Source organism: Ailuropoda melanoleuca, chromosome X (genome assembly GCF_002007445.2).
Source record: "Ailuropoda melanoleuca isolate Jingjing chromosome X, ASM200744v2, whole genome shotgun sequence".
In the NCBI taxonomy this organism is placed as follows: Eukaryota; Metazoa; Chordata; class Mammalia; order Carnivora; family Ursidae; genus Ailuropoda; species Ailuropoda melanoleuca.
The window spans coordinates 94031153-94046563 of record NC_048238.1 but is presented as its reverse complement, the minus strand read 5'-3'; the positions used below and the strand labels follow the sequence as shown (position 1 = coordinate 94046563).

The 15411-nt window shown below is 39.1% G+C and overlaps 1 protein-coding gene across 1 annotated transcript; it reads right to left on the bottom strand.

Annotated features, from left to right (window-relative positions):
* Positions 1 to 7050: 7050 nt before the first annotated feature.
* On the bottom strand, positions 7051 to 7977 carry LOC100476320 (olfactory receptor 13H1). The gene has a single exon (XM_002922922.1). The coding sequence runs from the start codon at positions 7975 to 7977 to the stop codon at positions 7051 to 7053; it is 927 nt and encodes a 308-aa protein (XP_002922968.1).
* Between the last annotated feature and the right edge of the window lie 7434 nt (positions 7978 to 15411).

The following is a 15411-nucleotide window of genomic DNA, read 5'->3' as shown; positions in this document are numbered from 1 at the left end:
GCACGTATGCATGGTGCACTGGGTGTTATACGCAACTAATGAATCATGGAACTTTACATCAAAAACCAGGGATGTACTGTATGGTGACTAATATAATATAATAAAAAATATTATTATAAAAATATATATATAAACAAATAAATTTTTAAAAAGACTAATTGTATTCTTTTTCAAAATATTAAGTTAAATTACATTTTTTATTGAGGTATAATTGACATATAACATTATATTAGTTTCAGGTGACAACATAATTGTCCAATATTGTATATACTGTGAAATAATAACCACAATAAATCTAGAATTCTATTCCTAGTCTTGTCGCTAACTGTTGACCTTGATAACATCACACTCTAAACCTTTTCATATGTAGATGTCAGTCTCATAATATTAATTGTAAAACTTATGTACTTGTCTCATTAAATTTAGAAGATGATTTCAGGGTTGCCTGGGTGGCTCAGTTGGCTAAGCATCTGGCTTGTGGTTTTGGCTCACGTCATGATCTCATGGGTCATGATCTCATAGGTGGTGAGATTGAGCCCCACGAGGGGCTCTGTGCTCAGTGGGGAGTCTGCTTGAGATTCTGTCCCCTCTTCCTCTGCTCTCTCTCACTCTCTCTAAAATAAATAAATAAATTTAAAAAAAAAACCTTAGAAGATGATATGAAGTAATATGCATTCAAGAATAGATTATAAAGTGGGTTTATAAAGTGCTTTATAAACTTAAAAACAAAGAAGATATAAATTCACACAGTAATTTTGGTTGTGTACATGTCTTTCTCTCTACCTAGAGAGTGAATTGTTTGAGGGGAGGGAACAAATATGCTTTCCCCATGGCTGTATCTGTGGCAATAGCACAGTACCTGCTGTACAGTAGGTGATCCATAAATATGTATTGAATTAATGATGTATGGATGGATGCTAGCATGCATGGCTGAAGGAATAGTCTTGGAATGCACTATTGAAAAAGCAAGTAGGCACTCTAATTCCTGGCATCTGAGGCTCATGTGATCCAGACATCATAATGACAGCTAATATTTATTGTTCTTTATAGTATAGACCAGGCAATTTTCTAAGTGCTTTATGTGAATTGAGTCATACAATTCTTTTTTAAAAAGATTTATTTATTTATTTATTTTAGGGAGGAGGGGCAAAGGGAGAGGGGGAGAATCTCAAGTAGACTCCCCACTGAGCACAAGCCCAACTTGGGTCTCAATTCCATGACCCTGGGATCATGACCTGAGCTGAAATCAAGAGCCAGACACTCAATCAAGTCACCCAGGCACCCCAGATTCATACAATTCTCATAACCAAGCTATGAAGTCATATTCAAAACCACCCCCATCTTTTTTTATTATGTTCAGTTAGCCAACATATAGTACATCATAAATTTTTGTTGCAGTGTTCAACGATTCATTAGTTGCATGTAACACCCAGTGTTCATCCCAATACATGCTCTCCTTAATACTCATCACCCTGTCACCACACATCTTTTTTATAAAGATTTCATTTATTTGAGAGAGAGAGACAGAGGAACAGGGCACAAGTGGGGAAGGGTGCAGAGGGAGAGGGAGAAACAGACTCCCTGCTGGGCAGCAGTAAGGAGCCCAAGTCGGGGCTTGATCCCAGGACCCCAAGATCATAACCTGAGCCGATGGCAAATGCTTAGCCGACCGAGCTCCCAAGTGCCCCCAAAACTATCCCCATCTTTTTCAGCTCTCACCTGTATTGTAAAACTTAGGAAATACATTTCCCATGCTTCCTTGACAGTAACATTCAGTTTTGGATTTCACCCATAAAAAGTATTCACAGGAAGCTTGGCAAGCATAAGAGAAGTAGACACCACCATTGGTCCTCCTGACATCGTGTTTAGGTGTTGAACAAAGATTTTAGGTGGCTTCTGAGCATTCTTCTGTGAAACATTAACTTTGGTGTGGTCATTAGTAGCAGTTTCCTCATGCCCCTAAAACTTCCCAAGATTTTTGCAACTCCTGCAGCTGTTTGAGGTTCTTGGCAACGTTCCCTTACCAACATTCCCTCTCACTGCCCTTCTAATGGCATGTATGTCTTTGTCTTTATTAAATCCATCCCTGCCTGAAATAACTGGAGTGCTGTCTGCCTACATGATCAAATGCTGAACACTACAGGTAGGTCCTACTATTAGCCCACTTAGGTAAAGGGATTGAAGCTCAGAAAGTGACTTGAACGAAGAAGTGGCAGAATGTAGACCTGAATCCAAAAAGTATAGCTCCAGGGCCTGTGCTCTAAATAGTTATACTCTACTGTCTTTCCTCAACTGAAATCCCAAATCCTATGAATGGGACATGGTATCTTTTTCTTTTTCTTTTTTTTTAAAAGATTTTATTTATTTAGTTGGCAGAGACAGCCAGTGAGAGAGGGAACACAAGCAGGGGGAGTGGGAGAGGAAGAAGCAGGCTCATAGCAGAGGAGCCCGATGTGGGGCTCGATCCCATAACGCTGGAATCACTCCCTGAGCCGAAGGCAGACGCTTAACTGCTGCGCCACCCAGGCGCCCCCATGGTATCTTTTTCTTTTTTCTTTTTTTTTGACTTTAAATGATTTTTTATTATATTATGTTAGTCACCTTACAGTACATCCCCGGATTCCAATATAAAGTTCGATGCTCCATTAGTTGCGTATAACACCCAGTGTACCATGCAATACGTGCCCTCCTTACCACCCATCACCAGTCTATCCCATTCCCCCACCCCCCTCCCCTCTGAAGTCCTCAGTTTGTTTCTCATAGTCCATAGTCTCTCATGTTTCATGGTATCTTTTTCTTAAATCCCTGTTGGAAAGTATTATTTGGAGTCTGTTTTTTCAGTTTGTAAACTTTCTCCTCAGTTTCTGGCAGAATTACCTTAATTTCAAACCTATCTTTATTTGTTTTCCAGGCTGAAACAAGGTAATCTTCACTACCCAGCTGCTTGGGATGTGGGATGCACAGTGGAATGTTTATCACAGTGCCTGTGATTGATCAAGTGAGAAGTGATATTCAACCTTAGGAGATTTTAACAATCCAGAATTGATTTCATTTCACAACATCCTCATAGAGTTCATTTTATATTTAAAATGAATTAATATCAATGTTGAATTAGATAGCCTTTGGGGTTTAGATACCCAGAAACAGAATGTTAGTGCTGGAAGGGCCATACTCATGTTAACTAGCTGCTATATGTGCCTACTTTTTCAGTCAAAGCTAACATTTAAAGTCAAGCAGATAGATCTATATATATTGATCTGGAGGAATGTCCATGATATATTGCCAAGTGGAAAAAGCAAGTTGCAGAGTAAATTGATAATATGATTCCATTTTTTAAGACAAGAAAGAAAATCTATACAAAATAACACCTAGATGTAGAACGTTAGAAGTGTAAAGGTCTTTAGGTAACAAAACACAACCTTCCTATTATACTGATTGATAAGCAAATTTGAGGGCCAGAAATTGGTATAACTAAGGTCACACAGCTAGTTAGTAGCAGAATCAATTTCACAGCCCCCATCTTCAGATTCCACTATGCCCCTCTGTCTGTAGGCTGTGCCCTACCAGCAAGTCAATAAAGAGACAAAGCCCCTAGTGACAGAGCTATCATTTCGTTGTAGGGGAACCATTAGTGAAAATATGATTCTCATTTTGAGCTGTAAAACAACCTGTGATAGAGTATTTCTCCCCTCAAAGTCAGGGTCATTAAAATGAATCCTTTTTTTTTTAGTGGGAAAGTGTCCATTCTATTTTGTATTTTTAAAAAGTTTTAAAATTTGAGTACAGTCGACACACAATGTTACATTAATTTCAGGTGTACAGCATAGTAATTCAACATCACTATACATTATGCTATACTTATGACAAGTGTAGGCACCATCTGTCACCATGTATCACTATTATATCATTGACTACATTCTCTATGCTGTGCCTTTTATTCCTGTAATTTATTCATTCCTTAACTGGGAGCCTGTATCTTCTACTGCCCTTCACGCATTTTGCCCATGTTCCCACCCCCCTTCCCTCTGGAAATCATCACATTTATTTATTTATTTATTCATTTATTTATTTATTTATCATTATATTTATAGGTCTGATTCTGCTTTTTGTTTGTTTATTCATAAAACATACCTCTTAACATGCCTCCTAATTTATGAATTTCATTGAACATGGTATCTTTTTCTTAAATCCCCACTGGAAAATATTATTTGTAGCCTGTTTTTCATACCTCCTAATTTATGAATTTCTCTCTACATGAAAGCTTTATTTTTTTCTCTAAAATTTTATTAATTTCACCAATTTAACTATTTCACAATGTTAATTTGAAATGTTTATTTCAATAGTAAGAAACATTTTGCATAAAGTATGAAACTTGCCCTACCACCTAGCAATGTCTGGCTGATAGTAGAAAGTTAATATTTGTTGAATGAATAAATTAAAAATTGGGGTCACTTGGCTTTTTCCTAAATATTTTTTCTTTTCTTTTTTTTCTAAAGATTTTATTTATTTGACAGAGAGAGAAAGACAGCCAGTGAGAGAGGGAACACAAGCAGGGGGAGTGGAAGAGGAAGAAGCAGGCTCATAGCAGAGGAGCCTGATGTGGGGCTCGATCCCAGAACGCCGGGATCATGCACTGAGCCGAAGGCAGATGCTTAACGACTGAGCCACCCAGGCGCCCCTAAATTTTTTTTTCTTGATATTGAAACATGGGTTTCAGTGGCTAAGCATACTGTAAAATTTTAAAAAATGTATAATGGATGGAATTTGAATAAATGTTGCATTTATTTGAAAATTAGGCTATTTTGGTAAGTGGTTTATTCATTCTGTTTTCCTCTTCATTTAGTGAGTACAAGTGTGAGGTCCTGTGTATGTCTGGTACTCTCTTTGCAGCACCACAGTGTCACATCAACTCCCAGCAGTCAGGGTCTGAGGGAGGCACTGAACATTTGTTTGCTCCATGGTGCCTTGCTTCACATCTAGGTGTGCTGTGCATTGTATTTTTCTCCTACTGATCTGTCTGTGGTTCTCTATCGGGAGGCCAATTGGGAGATGACTTTTTCATGTTTGGTGGAACTGTCCAAAGTAAAGTGAGACCAGGAAATGGGGTATCTGGGTCTTTAGGCCTAAATCTGCTTCCGGAAAGTTTCATGATCCTGGGAAATTTAAATACTGTTCACCGAGCCTCTGAACTCATCTAAAACTGAGAGATCAGTAGATTGTTGTTTGCTAAAGCTTTTTCTTTTATTTTTAGAATTCCATTTTCAAATGAAATTGTACACAGAAAACTTCACTTCCATTGCCAGATTCCAGGCTCACAAGTGAACCCATGGGACTGTGGGAACTAAAGTTTAAAAGCCAAGGTGCCTGGGTGGCTCAGTTGGTTAAGCATCTGCCTTTGGCCTAGGTCATGATCCTAGGGTCCTGGGATGAGTCCAGCATTGGGCTCCCTGCGCAGTGAGGAGTCTGCTTCTCCCTCTGCCCCTCACACCCCCTGCTTGTGCTTGCTCTCTCTCTCCCTCTCTTTCTCAAAAATAGGTAAATAAAAAATCTTAAAAAAACATAAAATTTAAAAAGCCACTGCATTACATGGATTTTTTTTAAATGTGGTAAATTTGTGCAATGAAATATTGTTCAGCAATAAAAAGGAACAAACTACTGATACAAGCAACAATGTGAATGATTTCAAAAGCACACTCAGTAAGAAAAACCATATACAAAAGAGTACATACACATGATTCCAGTAACAGTCAATTCTAGAAAATCAAAACTAACATATAGTGAAAGAAATCAGATCCGTGGTTGCCAGGGTTTGGGGTAGGGGTAGGGGTAGCTTATGAAAAGGCACAAGGAAACTTTTGGAGACAATGGAATTGTGTGCTGATTCAGTGGGCATCTCTCAAAATTCATAAAATTACACACTGTAACTGGATAAAGTTTATTGTACATAAATTATACCACCATAACGTTGATTAAAATTACGGCATTAAATAATATTCAAGGGCTCTAGTGTGGGTATAGTGAATAGGATCTGAAATCAGCCAGACCTAGATTTAAATATTGGCTCTGCTCTTTGCCGCCTCTGTGGCCATGGGCAAATCACTTAACCTCTAAAATCTCGGTTTCCTTAACTCTAATACGGGTTGATAATAGCACTATTTCATTGCATTGTTGTGATAATTATATGTGACAATGGATGTAGAGAGCTTAGTCCAGTGTCTGGTATATAGTAAGTGCTCAATAAATGCTAGTTGCATTTATAATTCTATAATTCCAAATAATTTTCTAGACAATATTGACAAAGTTCAGAGGTGGTATATATGTGATCTAAATTCTAATTTTAATTCCACTACCAATTATGTATGACCTTATAGAAGTTTTAACTCCTCTGGGCTTCTGTTTTCTCATTGTTAACATGGGGGATTATGGTATCTTTCTTACCAATTTCATAGAATTACATTAGGAATATGAAATAAAATAACAGACTTGAAAGAAGTTTAGAAAAAGAGCAAGAAAAGGGGAAAACCACTTCACACAAATGTAGGAAATGGCTATGATGCAATTTTCTCATGATTCTGAGGTTAAGTAGAGCAAGCCAATTGTGCCTTCACAACAGGGCTTGCTTCCAGTAAAGTTATAAAGTTTCTGAAGTTTGTTTTCTGGTCTTATATTACACCATCCTTTGTCCTATTTTTCCAGTTCAGTTATGACTGGCCTCCTGCTAACAGTCATAGGAGATTTCTCTTACTGCTTAGGTCTCTTCTCTTAGTGGGGAAATGATTCTGATAAGCTGATTTATCTAAAGTTAAGTGAGCTAATGGGTGATCACTAACATGTTATATGTAAAGACAGAGTAAAAATAATGCCTCTAATGGAAATTCACATCTTAGTAGGGGTAATATTTTGGGGTGGGAGAACTTCTTGAAGCTTCTCAACTGATAACCACCTGCTCTACCAAGGGTAAAGTCAGACCCTTTAAACAATTTTTTACCATCGGTGAGGTTGTAGCTGATGTCTCTAAACTTACTTCAGAAGTTTAGAAACAATGAAGGCTCATGTCCTTTTTGCCATAACTTTCCTCATTGCCCCTCTAACATCCTTGTTCCTCAGGCTATATATTAGGGGGTTCAGCATGGGTGTCAAAGCCCCATAAAACACTGAAATAAACTTGTTCTGATCAGGGGATGACTTGGACTGAGGTTTCATATACATGGAGATGGTTGCCCCATAGAAGATTGTCACCACAGTCAAATGAGAGCCACAGGTGGAAAAGGCCTTGAGCCTACCCTGTGCTGAACGAATCCTTAGGACAGTAGTGGCAATTCGGACATAGGAGAGAAGAACAAATCCAAAGGGTAGGAGCAGGGTGAAGATACCTGTGGTGAGGATCATAAGCTCGTTGAGGCTGGTATCAGAACAGGCCAGCTTAAGGAGGGAAAGAATCTCACAGACAAAGTGGTTAATGATGCTAGCTCCACAGAAGTGAAGCTGCAGGGATAAGACGAGCATGGCAGTGAGCACAAGTGATACCCCCCACGAGGTAGCAGCCAGCCAGACACACACTGGGCCATTCATGATCACAGAATAGTGCAGGGGATTGCTGATGGCAACCATACGGTCATAGGCCATGACAGCCAGTAAGAGGCACTCTGCTGTGGCCAAGACCAAGGAGACACTCATTTGGGTCAAACACTGTGGGTAAGAGAGGTAGGGATGGGTAGAGAAACAATGCACCAAGGCCTGGGGCATGGAAGCTGTTCCATAGCAAAGGTCTAAGAACGACAGGTTAGTAAGGAAGAAGTACATTGGAGTGTGGAGGTGGGGGTCAAAGTAGATAAGGAAGATGATAAGTCCATTCCCCAACAACGTGCTCAGGTAAGTTATCAGCACCAATGTGAAAAATGTGACTCTCCACTCAGGATAGTTAGAGATTCCAATAAGGAGAAACTCAAACACTGCTGTAGCATTATCTATGGCCATTCTTCCTATTTGCCACTATTCATTGGATGGGTGCCAATGCAGTTGCTTCCTTTTACCTGTAAGAATGAGAATACAGAGGGAGGGCTGGTGTGAGAAAGGTGGGAATCATTGGGGTGTACGGGATCATTCTCTTTTTCAAAAGATAAGGAATACAAATGGGATATCTATAATGAGAAGAGAGGCAAAGCTTGAAATTTCCTCCTTCCCATGGAAAATAGGAAATTCCCCATCCTTTTGAAAATGGTTATATGAGAAATTCTCCATCCCTCTTCCACTAGATAAACTTCTTAGGTTATTTTTTTTCAAGTAAGAAGAGAAGAAAGGGAAGCCATCTTCCTGCTTCTCTTACTTGTTCACCATTTTCCAAAACTGAACTTCAGTCAACTTAAGTTACTAATCTCCAGCAAGAGGGTACCTTCTGACACTTTTAACTAAAATATTGCTTATTCTTGTGTCTGCTGGTCATTCCTAAGTTGTTCATGCCTCCATTTTCCCATTGCACTAGTATCTACCATGGTGCTTGTCATATAATGCTGCAAAGTACTTCTTTGATCTGAACTGATATTATGTAAATAGAGTATTTCATGGAATCCTTGAAGTCTGTGAAAACCTACTAATATTCCTGGTTGGATTTACATTGCCAGCTTCTCCTGTGTTTTTCATGCTATTGTTTCTGAGCACCAGTTAAGAGTATGAAAATCTAATGTGATGTTTCTAAGTGTGGGTGGTAAGAAGAGGGCTTGAATGACCACCCTATCTGAAAAGTCTTTCTCTTTCCACCTTACCACTTTCTTTCCCCTCAGTTTATGTTTTTCTTGTAGCACATTCCAATATCTAAAATTACACTAATAATTTTATTACTTGTTTATTATTTATCTCCCACTCAACTATAAATTTACTGAGGACAGGGACCTTGTCTGCTTTATTTACTGGTGTACCTAGTATGGTGCCTGGGGCATCATAGGGACCTGATAGATATCGAATTAATAAATAAATATATAAATAAATAATATCTGTTATTACCCAGATATTATCTAGAATCTAACTACTCCTCTTGCCACCTGCACTGCCATCCTTTATTCCAAATCATCACCATTACTCACCCGAATTTTCTTAGTAACTTCCTTATTGGCTTCCCTGTTTCTGGCCTTGCCCTCATTCAGTTCAAATGATTCAGTTAAATTGTAAGTCAGATCAGGTCACTTTTCCATTAAAAAATTTTGGTAGCTTCTCATTTTAACCTAATTGAATGCCAGCCTCCTTATTATGACCTATCAGGCCCTACATGGTTTGCCTTCTAATTACCTCTCTGACCCCAGTTCCTATGACTCTTTTCCTTGCTTGCTTTGCTCTAGTCACACTGACCTCCTCATTGTTCCTTAAACATTCACAGCACATCCCTTTCTCAGAGCCTTTGCTCTCTTTGATCTTGTTCCATATACATGAAGCCCAGATCCTTGCATCGCTTATCATCTTACTTCCCTCAGGTCTTTACTCCCAAGGAATCTTTTTAGTGAGTCCTTCTTTGACCACCCTGTCTAAAGGCTCATTTCTAGCCCCTGACATTTTATAGTCCCTTTCCTACATTATCTTTCTCCTTCGAATCATTTCTAGCACATGGTATGTTTTACCTATTAATTATGTTAGTTGATTATCTCTTTTAACTAGAATGTTAAAAGCTCAGTGAAGTCAGGGAGTTTTGTCCATTTAGCTCACTGCTGTATGCCCAAAACTTAGAATTAGTGCCTAGTATATGGAAGGTGCTCAAGAATTACTTGATGAATGAATGTGTGAATGGAGCTTTTTGCCCATTCCACATTGAAAGAGAACTTCTCTTTTTCTATCTGCTTCTTCCCCTGACATTGCTGTTTGTATACCAAACATCCCTTAATGTTTATGTGCTTCTTCATGAAACTAACTCTTCCTTCTTTTTCTAATTCCTTCCTCGAAGTTTCTGCTACTCTCTGTCTCTGGATAAGTTCCTTCCCCCCCTCACTGGCTTATTGTTGCATCTGCAATTCAGTTAGACTAAGTGATCTGTAAGAGCCCATCTAGTCCTAACATGTTAGGATTCTCTCATTTTCCTCAGCTAAAATGAAGACAAAACAAAACAAACCTTAACACTCTCCACAACATGAGGAATCTACTATATTTTCCTCCATTGTTGGAGAAGAATGTGGAGTAGAGGAGGAGTTTGATAAGGGATGGAATTTCTCTAACCATCTCTGAAATGGGAGACTCTCTTGTCCTTAAAAGTCTTCAGCAAAGAACATTCCATAGCTCCCCCACTTTCCTGTCCTGGCCTCCAAGAACCTGTCCTTGTGTCTCATTCTTTACTTTGTCAGCCTCTCAGACAGGCTAAGTACACAGGAATGATAAATCCGTGGATATAAAAGTGTATGCCACTTAGGAATTGGCAAACACATACAAGGGGTGAGGAGGCTGATGACCTGCCTTCACAGGAGTGTCCTCAGAGCTTGAGAAACCTAGTGCTGGTTCTGTATTCATTTATTATGGGACCCTGAGAAAGAGGTTTCCCTTGGATTGCCTCTACCTTGCAAGTGAAAATTGAGATAATCATCTCCATAGTGGGAAAATGAAGAAAGATGAGAGTCACAATGAAGACTGTTACTTTAAGTTAGTATAGTCATGCCCTACATTTCCTTGAATGATCTATATTTAATTCCTAATTATCTATACATGCACCATCCACAGTAGAAGATCTAGAAAGACGATGGGCAGGCTACAGATGGGAGGATAAACTGGTTTTGTACAGAAGTAGACAGCTGATCCTTATGCCATTTAAAGGTCTCTGTTGCTCCTAGAACTGTTTAAAACACATTGCTTTTGCTGATAAATATTAAATATTGATAAATACATGTTTACTCTCTTTTATGTGAATCCTTCATTCCTAATGAGCTGCAAGATATATTGTGTTTCTCCAATATTGAGGGAAGGTTTATAATGAATTTATCCCTCAGTATTCCATGAGCCCAGTAGAATAAATTGATGAGTCATTTGACTAAAAATTGGTGAGCAGTGTAGGGCTTTGAGAAAACTTGTTTTTATTTTTATTTTTATTTTTTTAAAGATTTTATTTATTTATTTGACAGAGATAGAGACAGCCAGCGAGAGAGGGAACACAAGCAGGGAGAGTGGGAGAAGAAGAAGCAGGCTCACAGCAGAGGAGCCTGATGTGGGGCTCGATCCCATAACGCCGGGATCACGCCCTGAGCCAAAGGCAGACACTTAACCACTGTGCCACCCAGGCGCCCCGAGAAAACTTGTTTTTAGATGGTGTTAAGCTAATCGATAGATATTGGGATCAAACCCATGACCTTGCCTCCATTAGTACTGTGTTTGGACCCCTAGAAGTTAAAATTGATGACAGTTTCCCTCTCACACTTAAAGTCTACTCAGCCCCTTAATTGAGGGGGCTATTTTTCATTAGTCTGGGACCTGCCCCCCAAAGACAATGTTGATTGTCTCATCCTAGAATTATCATTAAAAGATTCCTGGCAAACTGGGCCCAGCATATTTCCCATCTGAGTCTTGTCACCTGTAATTATTTATACAGCTTAAATTTCCTTTCAACTAATGGCTGCCCCTGACTTCCTAGAGTTTGCCCACATCTAATAAATGGTCAGATAGAAAAAAATGTGGGAAGGGAGGGAAGAAATTGGAGACTTTTCTTGTTACTGACTCACCATTGAAGGTCTTTTTCAAGTACCAGTAGTTGGAGTAGAATGAGATAGCCCAAAAGAATAATTTTCCACGTTGCCAGGTTTGGAACAGTGATCTTTCTGCAAACTTTCATGGTGGGATTTCAAAAGCCTTCCCAGCTTCTCAAACTCCCAAATGCCTGGAAACCTGTGAAGAAAGAAGATTCTTTCAGATTAGGTCAAATCGCAACCACCAAACACTTTGATATGCAGCCTTTGGTAATGGTATCTAATTACATTATTTAATTTCTCAGGCAAACATTTATTTCACTGACATTTGACCCACATACATCCTTGTTCAGTCTCCCTCAGAAAAGTTGTAACATAAGGACAATTGAGGTCATCTGAAAGTTTTGCATCAAGACCTTTAGGTTATTTCAATTTTCAATCTGCTAGGTTAGACATCTTTTGCCTCTTGGCAATACTTATCTGTTATCTTATCCTGATGAACTGGAACTCAATTAAACCAAATTGCTACTTCCTTTAAAAAAGAAGGAAATGATAGCAAAACATTCTGTACCCAGGACTTTAAACTAAATTGGATGACTTCCAGGAGACATCCTGGGCTCTGTACATACACTATCCAGTTTCCTGCTCTTTCCCCACCACCTATTTTCAGTGCTGGAGAGTGACAATATGTAACTTGGAGACTCCAAGGACTTGTGCATCCCTCCATCAGCAAAAAGATCTAATGACAATCACTTTACTCACTAAAGCTGGAAAACAGACCCAGCCCATTTCCAAAGCATCATACTGGAGTTGAAGCCCAAAAGACTTTTGGTTACCTCTTCCTTATCCAGAAAATATAACTACCAGAACCTGCCTTTCCTTGAGCAGTTTGGTTTAGAAATTGTGCCATTTCTCCTCTTCTCTTCATCTAGGTTCAAAATTCATCAATATATGTGTATCTGGAAGCTGTCGTCAGAGCTCTATCTTTGGGAGCGTACTTTGCTCTGAACTACATCTATATATCTACATGCTTAGCCTACTCATGATGTGTCTGGGGTCCAATTCTCTTCCAGATTCAATTCCAAATTCAGGGAGCAAGTTGATGAGCTGCTCAGTAACTTAAATAAGTTGAGGTTCCAAAGTGCTACCCGATCATTCATCTCACACGTAGAGTTTAAAGTTTCTGATCTTCACCAGAAAGAAATAATTAACTTCTGAGAGCTTCAGGGACCTCATCCCAAACAGGCAATTAAATTTTGCCAAACCAGAGCTGTTTGAAAAAAAATGTGGCATTTTGTGTTGGGAAACAAAAATAAAGAAAAGAGAAAGGAGACTTTTGAGACCATGGGAGTTTTGTATACCACTGCTGGGCTTTCCACAGACCTAAGAAATAATTCTTTTTTATTTTGGTCCATGGTCCCTTCACATTCTTTCTGTATTAAATTGGTGTCGTGACAGAGCCTGCCGCTGGTGGAGAAATGTCTACCAGGGGACAGCTGGGATAGAGAGTGCACAGCAGAGGGTGCATGTGTTATTGATTCCTACGTTGAAATAGCCCTTATGTTTGCCTTTTCATTCCTACTTCTGCCACCTCAGCCTGCTCAAACAGCCTCCACGGGCTACTTTTTGCAACTGTATCAAGTCTGTATTCCTTCATATGGCACACAAGGTCAGCTATGGAAGTCCCTCATCTATCATGTAACATTTACTTTTTTATTTACCTATCGATAAGTTTATTCAACAAATATTTAATAAGCACCCACCATGTGTCAAGCAATGTGCTTGGCACTGAGGAGACATGGTGCAAAAAATTGCCAGATATGGTTCCCACTTTCATGGAACTTAGTCTAGTGAGGGAAACTGACATGGCCCAAACAAATGAGAATGTCTATATGCACTGGTGTTAAGTGCAATGCAAACTATACAGTGATACATGTTATTGATTCCCACATCCACTTCTGTCTCCCAAGGTTCCAAGTTGTCTCCACTTGAATCATATTAGTTCCTTCATTGCTGTGTGAATTCCTTCATGCTCACTCCCACTCCTTCTGTGCTGATCATTCTGATGTTCTACCACCTTGGAAAGCAAGGTCCTATCTAATCCATCCTTCAACACTTAGCTTAGTTCTTCTGTTATCTATTTTGTTATCTGGTTCTCTCTGTTATTTGACTCTCCAAATATAGCATAGGTAACCTGAGGATAGATCATTGTTTTTCCACCTCTGTAACACTTTCATGGTAGTAGCTACAATATAGGGTAATGGAAAGCAGTCTGAGGAAGTGGTTTAGTCTGTGTGCTCAGAGGCTTACTAGTTCTATGAACTTATTCAAGTAATCCAAAGAATCTGAGCTGAATTTCTCATCTTTAGGAAGTGAGTAAATACATATAAAATACTTAGAAAAGTGCCTGGCACATGGTAAGTCTCAATAAATACTAGCATGTTAGCTATTTTTACTTTTTGCAATGTGTTCACATAAATTGGTACTTATATTTTATATATGGGAAAATTGTGGTCTAAAGCAATGAAGTGAATTGACTAAAGGTCACACAATTAATTAGAGACAGAGATGGATAGAAAACTCAGGGTTACTTCCATATCACTGACTTTTGAGAAATTATCCCTATGGTATTTTGTTTGATTCTTGCTTTGAGGGCAAAGTTCTCAGATCTGGTACTCAGCAAGATTTTGTCCAGGTCCTTGGGTAACTCAGTGTAACATGATATCAGTACCACATTAAGACACCTGTCTTTAGCTGAGGCTTGTTTCACTGCCAATTAGAAAACAGTAATGGCTAAGATATGGAATCAGTTCCCATGACAGTATGTAACTTCTGTCAGCGTCATGAACTCTGGATGTATCCCTAATGTGGCATTTCTCAAACTGGTCAGGAGAGAGAACCTAAGGAGAGAGTAGACCTTACAAGCTGTCTGACATTGGGCAGCTTACTTGAACTTTCTGGGTCTCAATTTCTCTTGCTTATCAGACCATTTCTGGGCCTGTTCCAGTTATGACACCCTTAATTTTAGAGAAATTTTTCCTGTTCAAGGCATTTTTTGATAGTAGGTCATAAATACCTTTCTTGTGTATGGAAGGCAAATAAGGAAGTTATCCTAAGGCCTAGTAAAAGAGTTGCAGGAAAGATCTGGGTTAAGGCAAAAAGGAAAACTTTTGTGGATTCTGTTGCTTAGTGTAAGGATGTATCCTGATGGTCAAATGAAGGCTTTAGAATGTTAAATAACAGGAATTACTGCAGGCAAAGGGGAAGAGACAGGGGTTGGGGACTGAGCTGGTGGAAATACACTTCTCTGCTTTGGAAAGATTGTGACTAGTAGAAGACCTCTTTAGTAACTGCTTCTGGTGTACTCTTGAAAAATCCTTAATCAGAGGACAAGGAAAACAGAGAGTGTGTAGCGGATTACAAAGGGCTGACCATAGTATAGGCAATTCCTCAGCACAGTCCTTGGGTGCCTATCTGGAGTTATGCAAAAATCTATAATTCTAATTTAGCAAGTGACAATTCTGCCTTCTCCCTTCTCCTTATATTACAAGGTAGGGCTGAGCCGTGTATTAGGAGCCATGAATTACCAGAAAAAAAGGGAAATGAGGTTCTGGAGAGGACTGACCAGCCAAATATCTCATAACAGTCTTTAAGCAGATGTCTAAGGAAATTTGTTTCAACATTGAGAGATCATGAGGCCATCTTAAACTGGAAAAGTGTTCTTTCCACCTGTGATGCTTTGGATTGGTCCCAAACAGAACAT

Bases quoted from the DNA above. Each gene is read 5' to 3' on its own strand.
- LOC100476320 (XM_002922922.1), bottom strand. From the start codon at position 7,977: ATGGCCATAGATAATGCTACAGCAGTGTTTGAGTTTCTCCTTATTGGA.